The sequence below is a fragment of the Bos taurus genome, unplaced genomic scaffold (genome assembly GCF_002263795.3).
Source record: "Bos taurus isolate L1 Dominette 01449 registration number 42190680 breed Hereford unplaced genomic scaffold, ARS-UCD2.0 Leftover_ScbfJmS_1899, whole genome shotgun sequence".
Classification (NCBI taxonomy): Eukaryota; Metazoa; Chordata; class Mammalia; order Artiodactyla; family Bovidae; genus Bos; species Bos taurus.
In genome coordinates this window covers 667,208-681,835 of record NW_020190994.1, presented here as the reverse complement: position 1 = coordinate 681,835, position 14,628 = coordinate 667,208, and the positions used below count along the sequence as shown (strand labels likewise).

Genomic DNA, 14,628 nt, shown 5'->3' with positions numbered 1-14,628 from the left:
ATCAGCTGCTGCTGCTGCTAAGTCACTTCAGTTGTGTCCAACTCTGTGCAACTCCATGGACTGCAGCCTACCAGGCTTCTCTGTCCATGGGATTCTCCAGGCAATAACAGTGGAGTGGGTTTCCATTTCCTTCTCCAATGCATGAAAGTGGAAAGTGAAAGTGAAGTCGCTCAGTTGTGTTCGACTCTTAGCGACCCCATGGACTGCAGCCTACCAGGCTCCTCCATCCATGGGATTTTCCAGGCAACAGTACTGGAGGGGTGCCATTGCCTTCTCCAGATAAATCAGCAGGCTTACATAAATAAGCATATGTATTTACATATGCTGTCATTTTAATTCTTATAGGTTAGTAACACAGAATACATTATCTGGAGGGGGGATTGTTTCATTCTGTGAAGTTTTCATTCACTTTCAACATTTTTTAATGGAAAGTTATAAATATTTACAATAACAGAGAGCATGGTGTAATGAACCCTCATGTTCCACCCCCAGCTTCAGCCAGAATCAGCTGGTGGCCAGTCTTGCTGCATCTCTACCCCTGCCAGCCCCACCCCAACCCGAGTATTGTGGAGCCAATCCTAGACCTCAGATCAGTTCATCTGTAAACATTTCATTATTTTTCTCTAAAAGATAGTAAAGCTTTGGGGAAAAAATCACTAATTTATTTCATCTGAAAAAATACCTCAAATTCCTGAATATCACCCACCTGCTAGTCTGTGTTTACATGCTGCTGATCATCTCACTGAGCAATCTTCACCACTGTTGGAACCCACACAATGTCTGCCCTGTGCACTTGGCTGATGCCTCCTTGGTCCCGTTTAGTCTGTGAGGTTCTCTCACCACTTCATTTTTGACTTGTAATTTATTATTTAAGGAAACCAAATGGTTTAAAATTTCTTTTTAATACTGCATCATTTCACTGAGGGAGATTGTTTTCAGAAATGGCATTGAGTTTCACAGAGAATGGTAAGATGAAAGGTTTAACTGTATTTGGGGAATTAAATAAGATTAGTGAGTAAACCATGAGACCTAAACTTAAGTGACAGGAGAATACAATTGACAAAAAGCAAGGAAAAAGAGTAAATTATGTAAAATACTATGTTAGTCTCTTGGGTTGTAGAAAACCAGTGAATAATATCATTAAAGGTCTCCCCCTGGGGTCTCTTCAGTGCAGTCTGGACATCTGACTGTTCTTTTGTACTGTGAGGAAAAGACAGGGACAGATTTTTAAAGGTGTGGTGTTGAAGGCTTCAGACCTGCTTTGTGAGGAAATCATGATTCTCCTGGAACAAGGGCTTGAACATCATAGGTTGCATCAGGTGTGTGTGTTCATGCTAAATCACTTCAGTCATGTCCAGCTCTGCAGCCCTATGAACTGTAGCCTGCCAGACTCCTCTGTCCATGGGATTCTCCAGGCAAGAATACTGGAGAGGGTTGCCATTTCCCTCCCCAGGGGATCCTCCCAACACAGGGATCAAACCTGAGTCTCTGTCTGCTGCATTGGTGGGTGGGTTCTTTACCACCAGCGCCACCTGGGAAGCCCTGCATCAGGTGAGCAGCATTTCACAATGATGTGGACACACAGAATTGCTTGTTTAATGGGCTCGCTTCTTTACTCCAGGTTCTTGTTCATGGGTGACTGTACATTTGCAGAAATGATGTCAAGTTAGCAGGAATTAGCTAGATTTTTATTAAATAGTCTAGATACCATATACGGAGAAGGCAATGGCACCCCACTCCAGTACTCTTGCCTGGAAAATCCCATGGACGGAGGAGCCTGGTGGGCTGCAGTCCATGGGGTTGCTACGAGTTGGGCGCGACTGAGTGACTTCACTTTCACTTTTCACTTTCCTGCATTGGAGAAGGAAATGGCAACCCACTCCAGTGTTCTTGCCTGGAGAATCCCAGGGACGGGAGAGAGTGATGGGCTGCTGGCTATAGGGTGGCACAGAGTCAGACACGACTGAAGGAACTTAGCAGCAGATACCATATAAGAAGGGAAAGCAAATGCAGAACAGTAAGAACAGTAGCTCCCATTAATTCAGAGTCCACGTGCAAATCATTTTTCTACCTTTCACACATGTTCATGCACACACCTAAAAAGGTTTATGAGTTATTCATTATTTTTTTTAAATTTTATTTTATTTTTAACTTTACAATACTGTATTGGTTTTGCCATATATTGAAATGAATCCATCACAGGTATACACGTGTTCCCCATCCTGAACCCTCTTCCCTCCCCGTACCATCCCTCTGAGTCGTCCCAGTGCACCAGCCCCAAGCATCCAGTATCGTGCATCGAACCTAAACTAGTGACTCGTTTCATATATGATATTATACATGTTTCAATGCCATTCTCCCAAATCATCCCACCCTCTCCCTCTCCCACAGAGTCCACAAGACTGTTGTATACATCAGTGTCTCTTTTGCAGTCTCATATACAGGGTTATTGTTACCATCTTTCTAAATTCCATATGTATGTGTTAGTATACTATATTGGTGTTTTTCTTTCTGGCTTACTTCACTCTGTATGATAGGCTCCAGTTTCATCCACCTCATTAGAACTGATTCAAATGTATTCTTTTTAATGGCTGAGTAATACTCCATTGTGTATATGTACCACAGCTTTCTTATCCATTCATCTGCTGATGGACATCTAGGTTGCTTCCATGTCCTGGCTATTATAAACAGTGCTGCAATGAACAATGGGGTACACATGTCTCTTTCAATTCTGGTTTCCTCAGTGTGTACGCCCAGCAGTGGGATTGCTGGGTCATAAGGCAGTTCTATTTCCAGTTTTTTAAAGAATCTCCACACTGTTCTCCAGAGTGGCTGTACTAGTTTGCATTCCCACCAACATTGTAAGAGGGTTCCCTTTTCTCCACACCCTCTCCAGCATTTATTATTTGTAGACTTTTGGATCGCAGCCATTCTAACTGGTGTGAAATGGTACCTCATAGTGGTTTTGATTTGCATTTCTCTGATAATGAGTGATGTTGAGCATCTTTTTATGTGTTTGTTAACCATCTGTATGTCTTCTTTGGAGAAATGTCTATTTAGTTCTTTGGCCCATTTTTTGATTGGGTCATTTATTTTTCTGGAATTGAGCTGCAGGTGTTGCTTGTATATTTTTGAGATTAGTTGTTTGTCAGTTGTTTCATTTGCTATTATTTTCTCCCATTCTGAAGGCTGTCTTTTCACCTTGCTTATAGTTTCCTTTGTTGTGCAGAAGCTTTTAAGTTTAATTAGGTCCCATTTGTTTATTTTTGCTTTTATTTCCAATATTCTGATTCCCAGATCCTCAAGTTACAACTTTATTTCCTTCTTAGTTTTGAGTTTTTCCTGCTTTTACAGACAAGCATCTGCTTAGTTCAGCTGATCTTCTGGGTTTGCTTTGAGCACACCATTTCTTTCCTTTTGATTTTCCTGCCCAGCTTGCTATTTCTGCTCCCATTTCTTGTACAGACCTTATCTGTCACTTACTTTAAGTATTACTGTGAAGACTTGGGTCGGGTGTTATCCCTTCTCTGAAAGTGGGAAGCTGAGGCAGAGATCGGCAAACTGCCTTTTTAAGAGACACTCATTCCTTGATTAAAACAAGTCATGCGCCTTCGCCAGCCTGGGGCACCAGCTCTCACACCTGTGTCTCTAGCACAGACCTTCACACCTGCATGTACAACTGCAACATGGCACCACTGGGAGGTCATCTCAGGTTGCCCATGAACGAAGTTCCCTAAACCTGCATCCACCACCTGCCCTAACTCAGTAAATGGAGAACCTGTCCTTCCCCTTCCTCACCCCAAACACCACAATCTCCTCTTCTCTTACAGCCACACCCATCCTGTCAGCAGGTCCTTTGGCTCCACCTTCAACATGTGCCTGGAGTGTGACCCCATCTCTCCATTCCCACTGCTCTCACTCTGGTCCTGACCACCATCATCTCTCACCTCAATTATTCTGGGAGCCTCCTCACTTGCATCCACCCTCACCCTTCCCCACTTACTGTCTGTTTTCTGTAATGCACAGGAGTGATTTCTTAAAACCTCAAACCAGGTCTGTCCCCCTCCTCCTGTTACTGGAGTGCCCCCAGGCTCTTCCTGTTCTGTCTCTGCCTTCACTTCCCTCATTCTCACTCCGCTCTCCTGCCTCCTTGTCCTGAACCCCTTTGGCATCTCCCTGTGGCCCCTGCACTCGCCCCTCCCTCTGTGAGGAGCAGCCTCTCCAGGTATGCCTGACCCCCTCCCCCCCCAGATCTGCTCACACCCGCTCTGAGCGTCCTCACACCCCAGTGTGGACTCACTTCCCTCCTTCACTCTCCATCCCCCTGAGCCGGCTTCCTTTTCCTTCCTCTCCTCAGTACTTGTGCTCAGGTTAATTTTCCATATCATCTGTCTTCCATCATGGAAAGAAACTCTAGGAGCTTTGTTTCTTCACAGCTGAGTTCATTGTGCCCAGAGCAATGCCTGTCATACCGTAGGTCCTCAGTAAATATCTGTTAAAATGGTCAAACGCATAGATGCTGTGCAAAACTTCAGAATGAAAACAAATGAAAAACACTGAGAGTTTTTTTTTTTTTTTTCTTTTTTTTTAATGTTCAAGGTCACAGTTTATTTACTCTGACTTATACCCACTGCTCTAGCTTCCCAGGTAGCTTGGTGGGAAAGATTCCACCTGCCAGTGCAGGAGACACAGGAGACACTGATTCGATCCCTGGGTCAGGAAGATCTCCTGGAGGATGAAACAACAAACCACTCCAGCGTTGTTGCCTGGAGAATCCCATGGATAGAGGAGCCTGACAAGCCCTAGTCCATGAGGTGACAAAGAGTTCAATACGACTTATCAGCTGAGCATGTATGCACGTTAATCAAATACTTGTGTGAGGAACTAATGCTAAAAATGTAAGAAGGTAGTAGAATACATTTTATATATTTTTCCCCTTTTCTATCTGTATAGGATTTACAGCTTTTGGAGGAAGGAGATCTAACTGAAATAGGAGAAAGAGGAACCCCGCTGAGTGAAGGACAGAAAGCCCGGGTCAGCCTTGCCAGGTAAATGGGGTTTCAGTTGCCATCCTGCCCCTCCTCCTCCATGGATCCTAGTGGACATAAGCACACAGACCCCGCTCACTGGATGGGCCTGTGTGATGCAGGGTCTTGGCCCTTTCCCTGGGCTCCTGGAAGGAACATAAAGTTGTTGGACACCATTATGATTCAGAGATGAGACTCAGGGAGTGTGAAGTGTCCTCTCCTGACATCTCTCTACATTTTCTAGAGCCGTGTATCAGGACGCAGACATCTACCTCCTGGACGATCCGCTCAGTGCAGTGGATGCAGGAGTCAGCAGGCACTTGTTCGAACAGTGAGTTTGCTCCTGTTTTCTATCGTTTCTTCTCTCCAAGAGCCCTTCAGGGATGATGGAAGAGAGCTCAGAAAGGTCTTTGTGCTCCAGGAGACTCAGCTCCCTCTGCCCTGGTGTCCCTCCCACCCCTCCCTTCCCTCTACAGAAGATCCGTCCTAGAGAAATCTTGCATCCTGATGAGGTCAGGACAGGAAAATACAGCAGTGGCTTCCAGTGTGTGGGGCCAGTGGGGTCCGTGCTTTAGGGAGTGAGGTATAGATGGCAGTTTCCCTCCTGCTACTTGCAGTTGATTACCAGACACTCTGGGTGGATCCAGATGCCAGGAATAAGAAAAATGATGCAGGGTTTTTAAATCAAAGAGTGAGGCTCTATAACCTGGTACTTGGCTGCCAGTTTTTTTCCTCCATCATTTGCTTAAGGCGTGTTAGAAGCTAAGTTTTCAGTACTGACATAGGGCTTCCATGGAATGACCCTGTTGGTTTATGCTTGTTATTCTATCACTTTGGAAATAAAATCTTTATTAAGTTTAGACTTAATAAAGTCTAGAATTTGAGAATCATTTATTCCATATCTGAGTATGATTTCAATTATTTCATGTTATTTCATGGATGCTTACTAGAATTAATACTTAGACACTACAATGTAGTGTCACCTATAATCTGGCTTAAGTCTTGACTCTCTTTCTTGTTTCTAAAATGTGGAACTTTTCAGTGGCTCCTGGTTGGCTATACAATGACTAAAGTAGAACAACTCTGATTATTTTCTGTGTATAATGTGTCCTAACATACACTGACTAAGGCCTCTTATGGAGTCTAGATTGGCCTTTTTGAAAGCCTTGTGAACTTGTTTCTGTCCTAAAACAGCCTTCACATCTCCCCCATTGTCAGGTCACCTGCTGTTTTTCACTTTGTTAAAGTCAATGAGCCTTCCAGCTGCACTTATAAACACCCTGCTGTGTGCACTAAGATCAATGCATTACTGCACAAAACCACTTAGTTTACAAGGAGGACAGTGAGCCAGGAGAGGGGAAGGACCCACACTCGGCAGAATAAGGAAGACTAGGATGCCCAGCCCTCATTCCTGCTTCTAAGGAACGTGTCTACGTGGAGCTTGTTAAAACAGATCCCTGGGGGAAAGCTCAGCAGAGTCAGGGTTTAGAGTGTTTTAATACAGGATAGTAGGTGCTGAATGTAAAGTGGAAGTGTCAGCTGAAGGCTTTCACTGAAGTTGGAAAGCTCCCTGTGCCCAGGGCTGGGCAGGAAGTACCCTGGGGGCCTGCAGGCTGGGCAGGTGTATGGAGGCTGAGACGAGGACCCAGTCCTTTGCTGAAGCAAGAGTAGAAGCTCAGGTGTGAAGGGAGGAGAAAGTAAGGCTGTGAGGAGAATAGCAAGCATGTCCTCGTCTGGAGGAGACGGAGTGTTCAGCAGAGAGAAGCTGTTTGGAAATTCTCGCTCTCAGGTCCTGTGTTAGTTTCTAGGACTGTGTCTGTCCAGGCTGCTCTCGCAGGACACCAGAGCTGAGTGGCTTTAGAAATAACAAGTTTTTATCTCATGGTTTTGGAGGTTGGGAAAGTCCAAGTCAGGGTGCTGAAAGATTCAGTCTGGTGAGGGTCCGATTCCTGTGGCCTCATGTGGTGGCAGAGATGAGGGAGCCGTGTGGTTCCTTTTATCAGGGCACTAATCCCTTTCATTCAGGCTCCATCCTCATGACCTGGTCCCTCCCGACAGGCCCACCTCCTAATACCAACACAGATGGGATTAGGTCTCAATAGATGACTTTAGAGGAGTAAAACATTCAGTCTATAGCAAGTTGTCACAGATGGGGGTGCTCAAAGAATAGAAATTAAATTTATCACAGTTTTTGAGGCTACAGGTTCAAGGTGTGGGTGGTTTGGTTTTTCCTGAGACTTCTCTCCTTGGCTTCTGACCTCATCCCCTCGCTGTGTCCTCACACAGTTGGAGTTTTCTCTAGTTGTAGTGGGCAGGGGCTACTCTCTAGCTGTGATGCATGGACTTCTCATTGTGGTGGCTTCTCTCGTTGCAGAGCCCGGGCTCTATGGTGTGTGGGCTTAGTAGTTGCGGTGACTGGGCCCCAGAGCACAGGCTCAGTAGTTATGGTGCATTGGCTGAGGTGCTTTGCACATATGGGATCTTCCTGGACCAGGGAGGGATCCCGTGTCTCCTGCACTGGCAGGTGGATTCTTTGCCACTGAGCCACCAGGGAAGCCCCCATTTGTATATTTTTGCTTATATGTCTGTTGCCTTAGGAGACTGACCTAAGAAAACATTGGTATAATTTATGTCACAGAATGTTTTGCCTATAATCTCTACTGGGAGTTTTACGGTGTCACATCTTATGATTAAGTATTTAAGCCATTTTGAGTTTATTTTTGTGCATGGTGAGGGGATGTGTTCTAACTTCATTGATTTCATGCTTGTGTCTCTGTCCTTGTGTCTTAGTCTCTTCATCTAAGCATACCAGTCAGATTAGATTAGATTCAGTATAATTAAGGGTAATGTTTACCTTTTTAAAGTCCATGACACCAAATTCTAAGGTACTGAAGACTCAGGTGACCACATGTGAATCTGAGGGGACATCATTGATTTACAGCAAGTCCAGAATAACAAAGTAGAGATTTAAGCAGAGTCAACAAATGTGAGAGGGAGACCTGTGAGGAGCTCTGGGCTCTGGACACTAGGAGCTGGCTAGGAGCTGGGATTCCACGTCCACTAAGCAGGCGTTGTTAGACTTTGGTGGAACCTGCCCTTGTAGAAAACGTGCTTAGTGTTGGGGTGATAAAAGAGTTGTGGAGATGGATGGTGGTAATGGTTGCACATCAATGTGAATGTACTTAATGCCACTGAGTTGTATGCTTAAAATGGCAGAAACAGTAAATTTCATGTTAGGTATATTGTAACACACATACAAACCTGAATAGTGGCACAGAATCCTTGAGAACAAGAGGGAACAGGGCAGATGACACATGGCATGGTCTCCAGCTCTCTGATATGACCTCCCCCCCTTTCCCAGCCTCTCCTATTCATGACTTGATGAATTTTCCCTTAGAGAAGTGCCTTCTGTCTTGTCATGAGTTCAGTGACAGGTGCTAGTGCTGTGACAGTGATTCCCCACCCCCAGCCTCCTGGCATTGTGAGTATCTCAGCCTCCTTGTTCCCAGCACCCCACCCTGAGCTCACAAATATGTGTCACCCCATCTTGTGAGCATCTGCACCAGTTCTTCATCAGGGCAGGCACAGATTTTGCTGGTCATTGCATCTATGTCACAGGGAGGGGAGAGCAAGGCATTTTGGTGCCAAGTACAGTGTGCTGATCACAGAAGTTCTCCTGAGTTCTTTTTCAAACACTGGAGATATTTATAAAATCCTCTCAAATACTTTGAGTATATTGCTTTGGATATATACTTGATAGAAGCAAGCTTAAGACTGTTGTTTGTAATCAGAACTACATTCTCTAGGGAAAGTTAAAGCAGAGCGCATGAAAGAAATTTAGGAAACCACTCAGCAGCAACTGGAGAGTGTTCTCAAGTCAGAGAATCGGATGGAACAATATGCTGTGAGATATGGTGGTCATGTGGAAGCTTAGTCATGGGCAGGGTTTTGTATTACAAATGAATAACACACTTCTGCTTGCCGTTAACAGTTTCCTTCAGTCATGAATTTATATCCAAGGTCATTGAGGTTCATGACTTTTACAGCTTTATGCTGTGAACACAGTGGATTCTATCAGCTACAGAAGGTGAGGGCCTTACGTGAACTGATGCAGTTTTACCTGTGTCCAGCCATGGATCCCATCCTGGTTCAGCCCCACTTCACCAGACCCCTGCCTCCTGCATCATCAGATATTGGGGTCTGTCCTGATCAGACTCCCATGCTGCTGTCTACACAGCTCACCTTCCTGTCTACATAGCTCACCCTCCTGTCTACACAGCTCACCCACCTGCTCCAGCCCTTCACGGACACCTCTTCCACCCGCCCCCCACCTCCCCCAACAATACTCTGCCACCACCACATTCAGAAAGCATTTCCAGGTCCTCAAACAAACAGGCTTTCTTGCCATCTGCCCCCCTCAGTCTTTCCAGCTCATCTCCACACCCACTCGGTGTCCAGCTGTGCTGGCTTTGTGGGGATCCTTTCTCACCCCTGTCTGTCTGTACATACTGGTCCCTCTGTCCCAGAGCCAGGGAGCAGTGCGCCAGGACCCAGAAGGAAGGTGGAAGACGGGACCTGCCATTCCCTCCTGCTCTTCCAGGGGGCGCCCGTGCCCTCTGTCTTCCCCCAGCCCTCAGCGGGTGCACTTGACCATTTATGAGTCCCACTGCCACCCACTGTAGCTCAGTTGGGAAAGAATCTGTCTGCAGTGCAGGAGGCCCGGGTTCAACTCCTGGGTCAGGAAGATCCCCTGGAGAAGAAAATGGCAACCCACTCCATTATTCTTGCCTGGAAAATCTCATGGACAGAGGAGCCTGATGGGCTACAGTCCATGAGGTTGCAAGAGTCGGACACGACTTAGCCACTAAACCACCACCATTGCCTGCCACCCATAAGCTATGAATGCAGGAAGGCACCTCAGCCCAGTGTGTTCTGTCCCAGGAACCCTGTACCTGCTGTGCCTTCTTCCAGGATGTTTCCCCAGTTAGTCTCAGGGCTCCCATGTCTCCCCATCTAAGACAGCAGCTGCCCTTCTTTTTCCTTCAGAGCACAGGTCACAGCCCAATAGTGGGTTTTCTATGCTTGCTCACTGTGTCCTCTACACGGTGCAGAGTATTGTCTTCTGTCTTGACCTGTGGGTGGATCCTCAGCACTTAGGACAGTGCCTGGCTCCTCAGCAAACCTCTGCTGATTGAATGAATGGAGGTGGGGCCTCTGTCTTACTTGTATTGCCTCCACCACAAGATGCATCCCCTCTTAATAGAGCCCTTATATAGGATTATATGTGGGACTGGAGAAGGAAATGGCAACCCACTCCAGTGTTCTTGCCTGGAAAATCCCAGGGATGGGGGACCCTCATAGCCTGCCATCTATGGGGTCGCATAGAGTCGGACATGACTGAAGCGACTTAGCAGTAACAGCATAGGATTAACACAGCCTTTATATAGGAATAACTGTTATACAACTGGTTGCTGACCTATTCATTTCTATGGCATGACTTAGAAATCTTTAAAAACTTGAAAAATAGTGTATTTTTCTAGTGATTTGGATAAAAGCATCATTTACGAAAAATTCAAAGGCATTAACTGACCTCTTCATTGTAATTATTTGTACTACTTCATCTGTGATGGGATGTTAGGAAGATAACATCTTAAAACTTTTGGATTGGAACACCCTGTCATATTTGATTAACATCCCCTTTTAGGGATTATTGGCAGGCAATTATGAATCAAGGAGAAAAAAATCTGTTTTAGTACTAAATTTGAAAAGGTGTTAGTCAAGAAACTTAGGTATAAATGCTGAGCTAACACATGTCAAAATGTAAAAATGAATCCTTTTGGACTTAATGAACGTCTGGTATATGTGTTTACATTCCAGGGTCTTGTTTTTGATCACAGACTCAGTGTCCAGAGTGTCTCCTTAAGAGTTTTCTGACCCGAGTCCAAAGCACATGACCGCTCATGGTTAGGGAAGAGTGGAAAAGAAAGCTGACATTTGCTGAGTAGATTGGTAGTTTGATTTCTCAGAACATGTAGATGAGTTGTTTGATCTTGTCTTGAGATGAAGAAACAGGTTGTGTTACTCATCTGACGTCAGCTTCAAGAGAGGAAATGAGCTGCAGCCTGCTGCCTCCAGACTCTCCATCTGATTCACTCACAGGTTGAACTCTGGCCCAGGTTCCTGCGATTTGCTCTGCAAGGGGCTTGGGCCCCCAGAGTACCTGCCTAGAGCCCTACCTGTGGTCACTGGGGCCCCAGACCCACTTGCTTCCCTGGAGGGGTTGTGGACTTTGTGGGATGACACTGGGGCTGAGTTCCCAGGGGTCTACATTTGAAATGTAGGAGTAGTTTTTGCTTTTTTTTTTTTTTTTTTTTACTGTGAAAACAATTTAAGATTGAATAGTGAGGGGTGTCTTGACTAAGAGAACTGCTGGGTGCTCTGAGTCATTGGGTGATTTCCACTGTGGTTTGGGCCATTTGGATTCTGTTCTTTTACTTTCATATGTGGAAGGTGTTCACTCCAAATGAAAGAAGACGTGCTTCCTAGATGGAAGTGGGAATGTTGTAGTGATTGATAGAGGCCACTCTGGCATTCATTTTCTATCTAATATTCTTTGGGAACACGTGTCTAGCAAATGCACTCTGGCAAAGATTACCAAGAATCTATTAATTTTTTGTTGTGAATATTTATATCATTAATTATAAATAATCACCTAGAAAGCAAAGAATGCACACATTTTTTTTTCTTTTATTATAATTTTTTACTTCTTAAAAATTTAATAGAAAAAAAATTTTTTATTCCTTTATTTCTCATGTGTTCCCCATCCTGAACCCTCCTCCCTCCTCCCTCCCCACACCATCCCTCTGGGTCGTCCCAGTGCACCAGCCCCAAGCATCCAGCATCGTGCATTGAACCTGGACTGGCATCTCGTTTCATACATGACACTTCACATGTTTCAATGCCATTCTCCCAAATCTTCCCACCCTCTCCCTCTCCCACAGAGTCCACATTTACACATGCACATGCACACATTTTTAAATGACAAGGATCCCTCTTCTCCCATTCCTGAATAGTGATAAAATAGTATTTTAGTTTAGTCAAGTTTTGAAGTCTCAGTATTACTCAGTTGTTTTCCTTTATGAAACATGTAAATAATTGTTAAGCTGAGTTTTAGAGGAAAAACTTAGCTGTTTTTGCCTTCTTCAGTAGAATGGTTTTAAGAATTTTTTATAGCACTAGATTCAAATTTGCTACTGATAAATTTAAGAACCTAGTTGGATTAATTGATTTATGTTTATTTAATTTTTATTATTGATTTGGTATTTAACCTAAAGATCTTTCACTGCTGTGTGGTCTTTGTCTCACTGTTTTCAAAATATAGGTTTACAGTTTGAGGCACTCCATTAATGTGCTTGTGCTTACTGTGCCTTTTCCATTTGTAGGTGTGTTCATCAGGCTTTGAAGAAGAAGATCACAATCTTAGTTACTCATCAGTTGCAGCACCTAAAAGATGCAAGTCAGATTCTGATATTGAAAGATGTAAGTAATTTCTAGAAATCTGTGGAATTGCTAGCACTCAGGTGTGTTGAAAGACAGACCTCCCTGCAGGCCACTCTCCTTGGGTTCATGGTAAATGCCCTCTTCTCCCTCAGTTTTTTGCCCCCTTCTTCTCAGAGCTGGTGTTCATGTCTTGGAGGATGAACCTAAAGCTCTATAGAAATGTCACTATTACACTCTAAGCCACATAAACCCTAAAGTGTATAAAAGTGCAACCACAGGGTTATTGAATCATCACTATTCCAATGAAATTTGTTAAGGATAATGTTGCAATTTTATTTAGAGCTTTTTACTTTCCTCTTCCATAACTTAAGTCAAAGTGTATCACTTAGAGATTCTAAGGTCTGTTGGTATCCAGGCCATTGTCATACATAGTTTGCCAAAAGAGCATCTTCCATTAACACCAGAAGCGAGGTTGGGTATCGAGTCAGAGACGTCCTCTCTGCTGGTGTCTCCAGTCTGTGGTCTCCCTGCCCAGGTCTCTATATTCCCAGTACACGTGGGAGCCTGTGTGGCAGGAGGACAAGGCCCTGCCTTCATGGAGCTCCTGTTTTATGGGGAGGATGTGACAAAGAAGTTGATATCCTGGCCTCCCTGAGGAGCTGGTGCCTCATGGGGTCTGAGTGACATGAAGGTGGCGGCCACACAGTCACCAGGGGGAGGGGGTCTCAGGCAGGGGGTCCTAAGTAAGGAGCTGACCTGGCAGGCTGGAGGAATGGCAGGAAGACCAGCGTGTCTGAGGAGAGTGAGCAGGGGACGGGCGGGAGCTGGTCTCCGAGCAGTGGACAATGGGCGGTTGTGGGATGGAAGCCATAGGACGGTCCAGAGCAGAGGAGGGATGTCATCTGATGTGGGAGTTAAGAGATTTCTCTGATGGTCACTGGAGAGGCAACAGAAGAAGCAGTTAGGAGTCTTAGTAAAGCTGAGAAGACAGAAGTGTGGGCTCAGCCTAGGGTATCAGTTTCTAGAGCTGCCGTATCACAGTACCGCAAGCTGGGTGACAGCAGGAGTTTATCATCTCCCTCTTCTGAAGGCTACAAGTCCCAAATCCAGGTGCTGGCAGGGCTGTGCTCTTCCTGGAGGCTCCAGGGAAGAATCCTTCCCTCCAGCCTCTGATGTTCACGGGCCTTCCTTGGTGTTCCTTGGCTTCCAGCTGCAGTGCTGTGGTCTCTGGCTCTGATGTCACATGGCCGTTGTCCCTGTGTCAGTCTGGGTCTCTTCTGTTCTCATAGCAACATCAGCCTTACTGGCTTCAGGGTCACCATGTTCACCTCATCTTGATTACATCTGCAAAGACCCTGTATCCAAAGAAGGTCATGTTCACAGGTGTCATGTTTGAGCACATCTTTTTGAGGAGGGGGCACCATCCAGTCCACAACTCCTAGCATGGCTGGTGGTGGGGTGGAGATTAGTGAGAAGTGTTCAGACTTGGTGGTCGTTCGATGCTTTACTCCTTGGGTTGTTTGCCTCTGGGTTTCAGCACCTCTGTTGTTAACCCCTGACTGTTCCACAGGCCCTTGGTCAGATCCCTGACTTCTGAAAAGAATCTCTGCTGCAAGAAAGATTATTAAGATACAGAACCCCTGCCTCTCTAGAAGCAGTTGCATATGTCAGCCCTTCTTCACTCCTCTAGGAATGGGGGGACGCTAAGGTTTCTCAAGCTCAAGAGCAGTTGATTTCATGTGCAGAGGAGGTGATTCTAGTGTGTAAACTCCAATGTTCATAGTGTTACGAGCACAGAATCAGTGGGCAGGAGTATAACCTATTTTGCCCATCTCTAGATGTTTTGGGGTCTCCTTATTGCTTCCTTTGAAGACACTACCTCCAGTTTTAGTACTAACAAAACAACTATTTGGCCACTGGTGAGCACCCTTGCCTGAGTTGGGGTCCATCCTCACTGTTGGGTCCCCCTCTTCAGAGCAGATGGCTATCCCTTCATCCCCCTGGAATTGTCAATGCTTGACTGCTGAGTGAAATTGCTGTCTTTGTACCACCAGTCATTTCATCATGCATATTACTGATTTGATGTGGTGAGTGGTGATTT

General features: G+C 45.3%; 1 protein-coding gene across 7 annotated transcripts in view; it reads left to right on the top strand.

Annotated features, from left to right (window-relative positions):
* LOC100299180 (ATP-binding cassette sub-family C member 4) overlaps positions 1-14,628 on the top strand; it is a 150,655-nt gene that overhangs the window by 46,119 nt on the left and 89,908 nt on the right. For all 7 annotated transcript variants that reach the window (XR_009493709.1, XM_024989068.2, XM_024989067.2 and 4 more), the window contains exons 12-14: positions 4,954-5,048; positions 5,272-5,358; positions 12,470-12,566. Coding sequence is in view for 6 of the 7 variants with exons in the window: in XM_024989068.2 (XP_024844836.1) it covers positions 4,954-5,048; positions 5,272-5,358; positions 12,470-12,566 (279 nt within the window). In the remaining variant the exon portion in view is untranslated. The remainder of the gene's footprint in view (positions 1-4,953; positions 5,049-5,271; positions 5,359-12,469; positions 12,567-14,628) is intronic.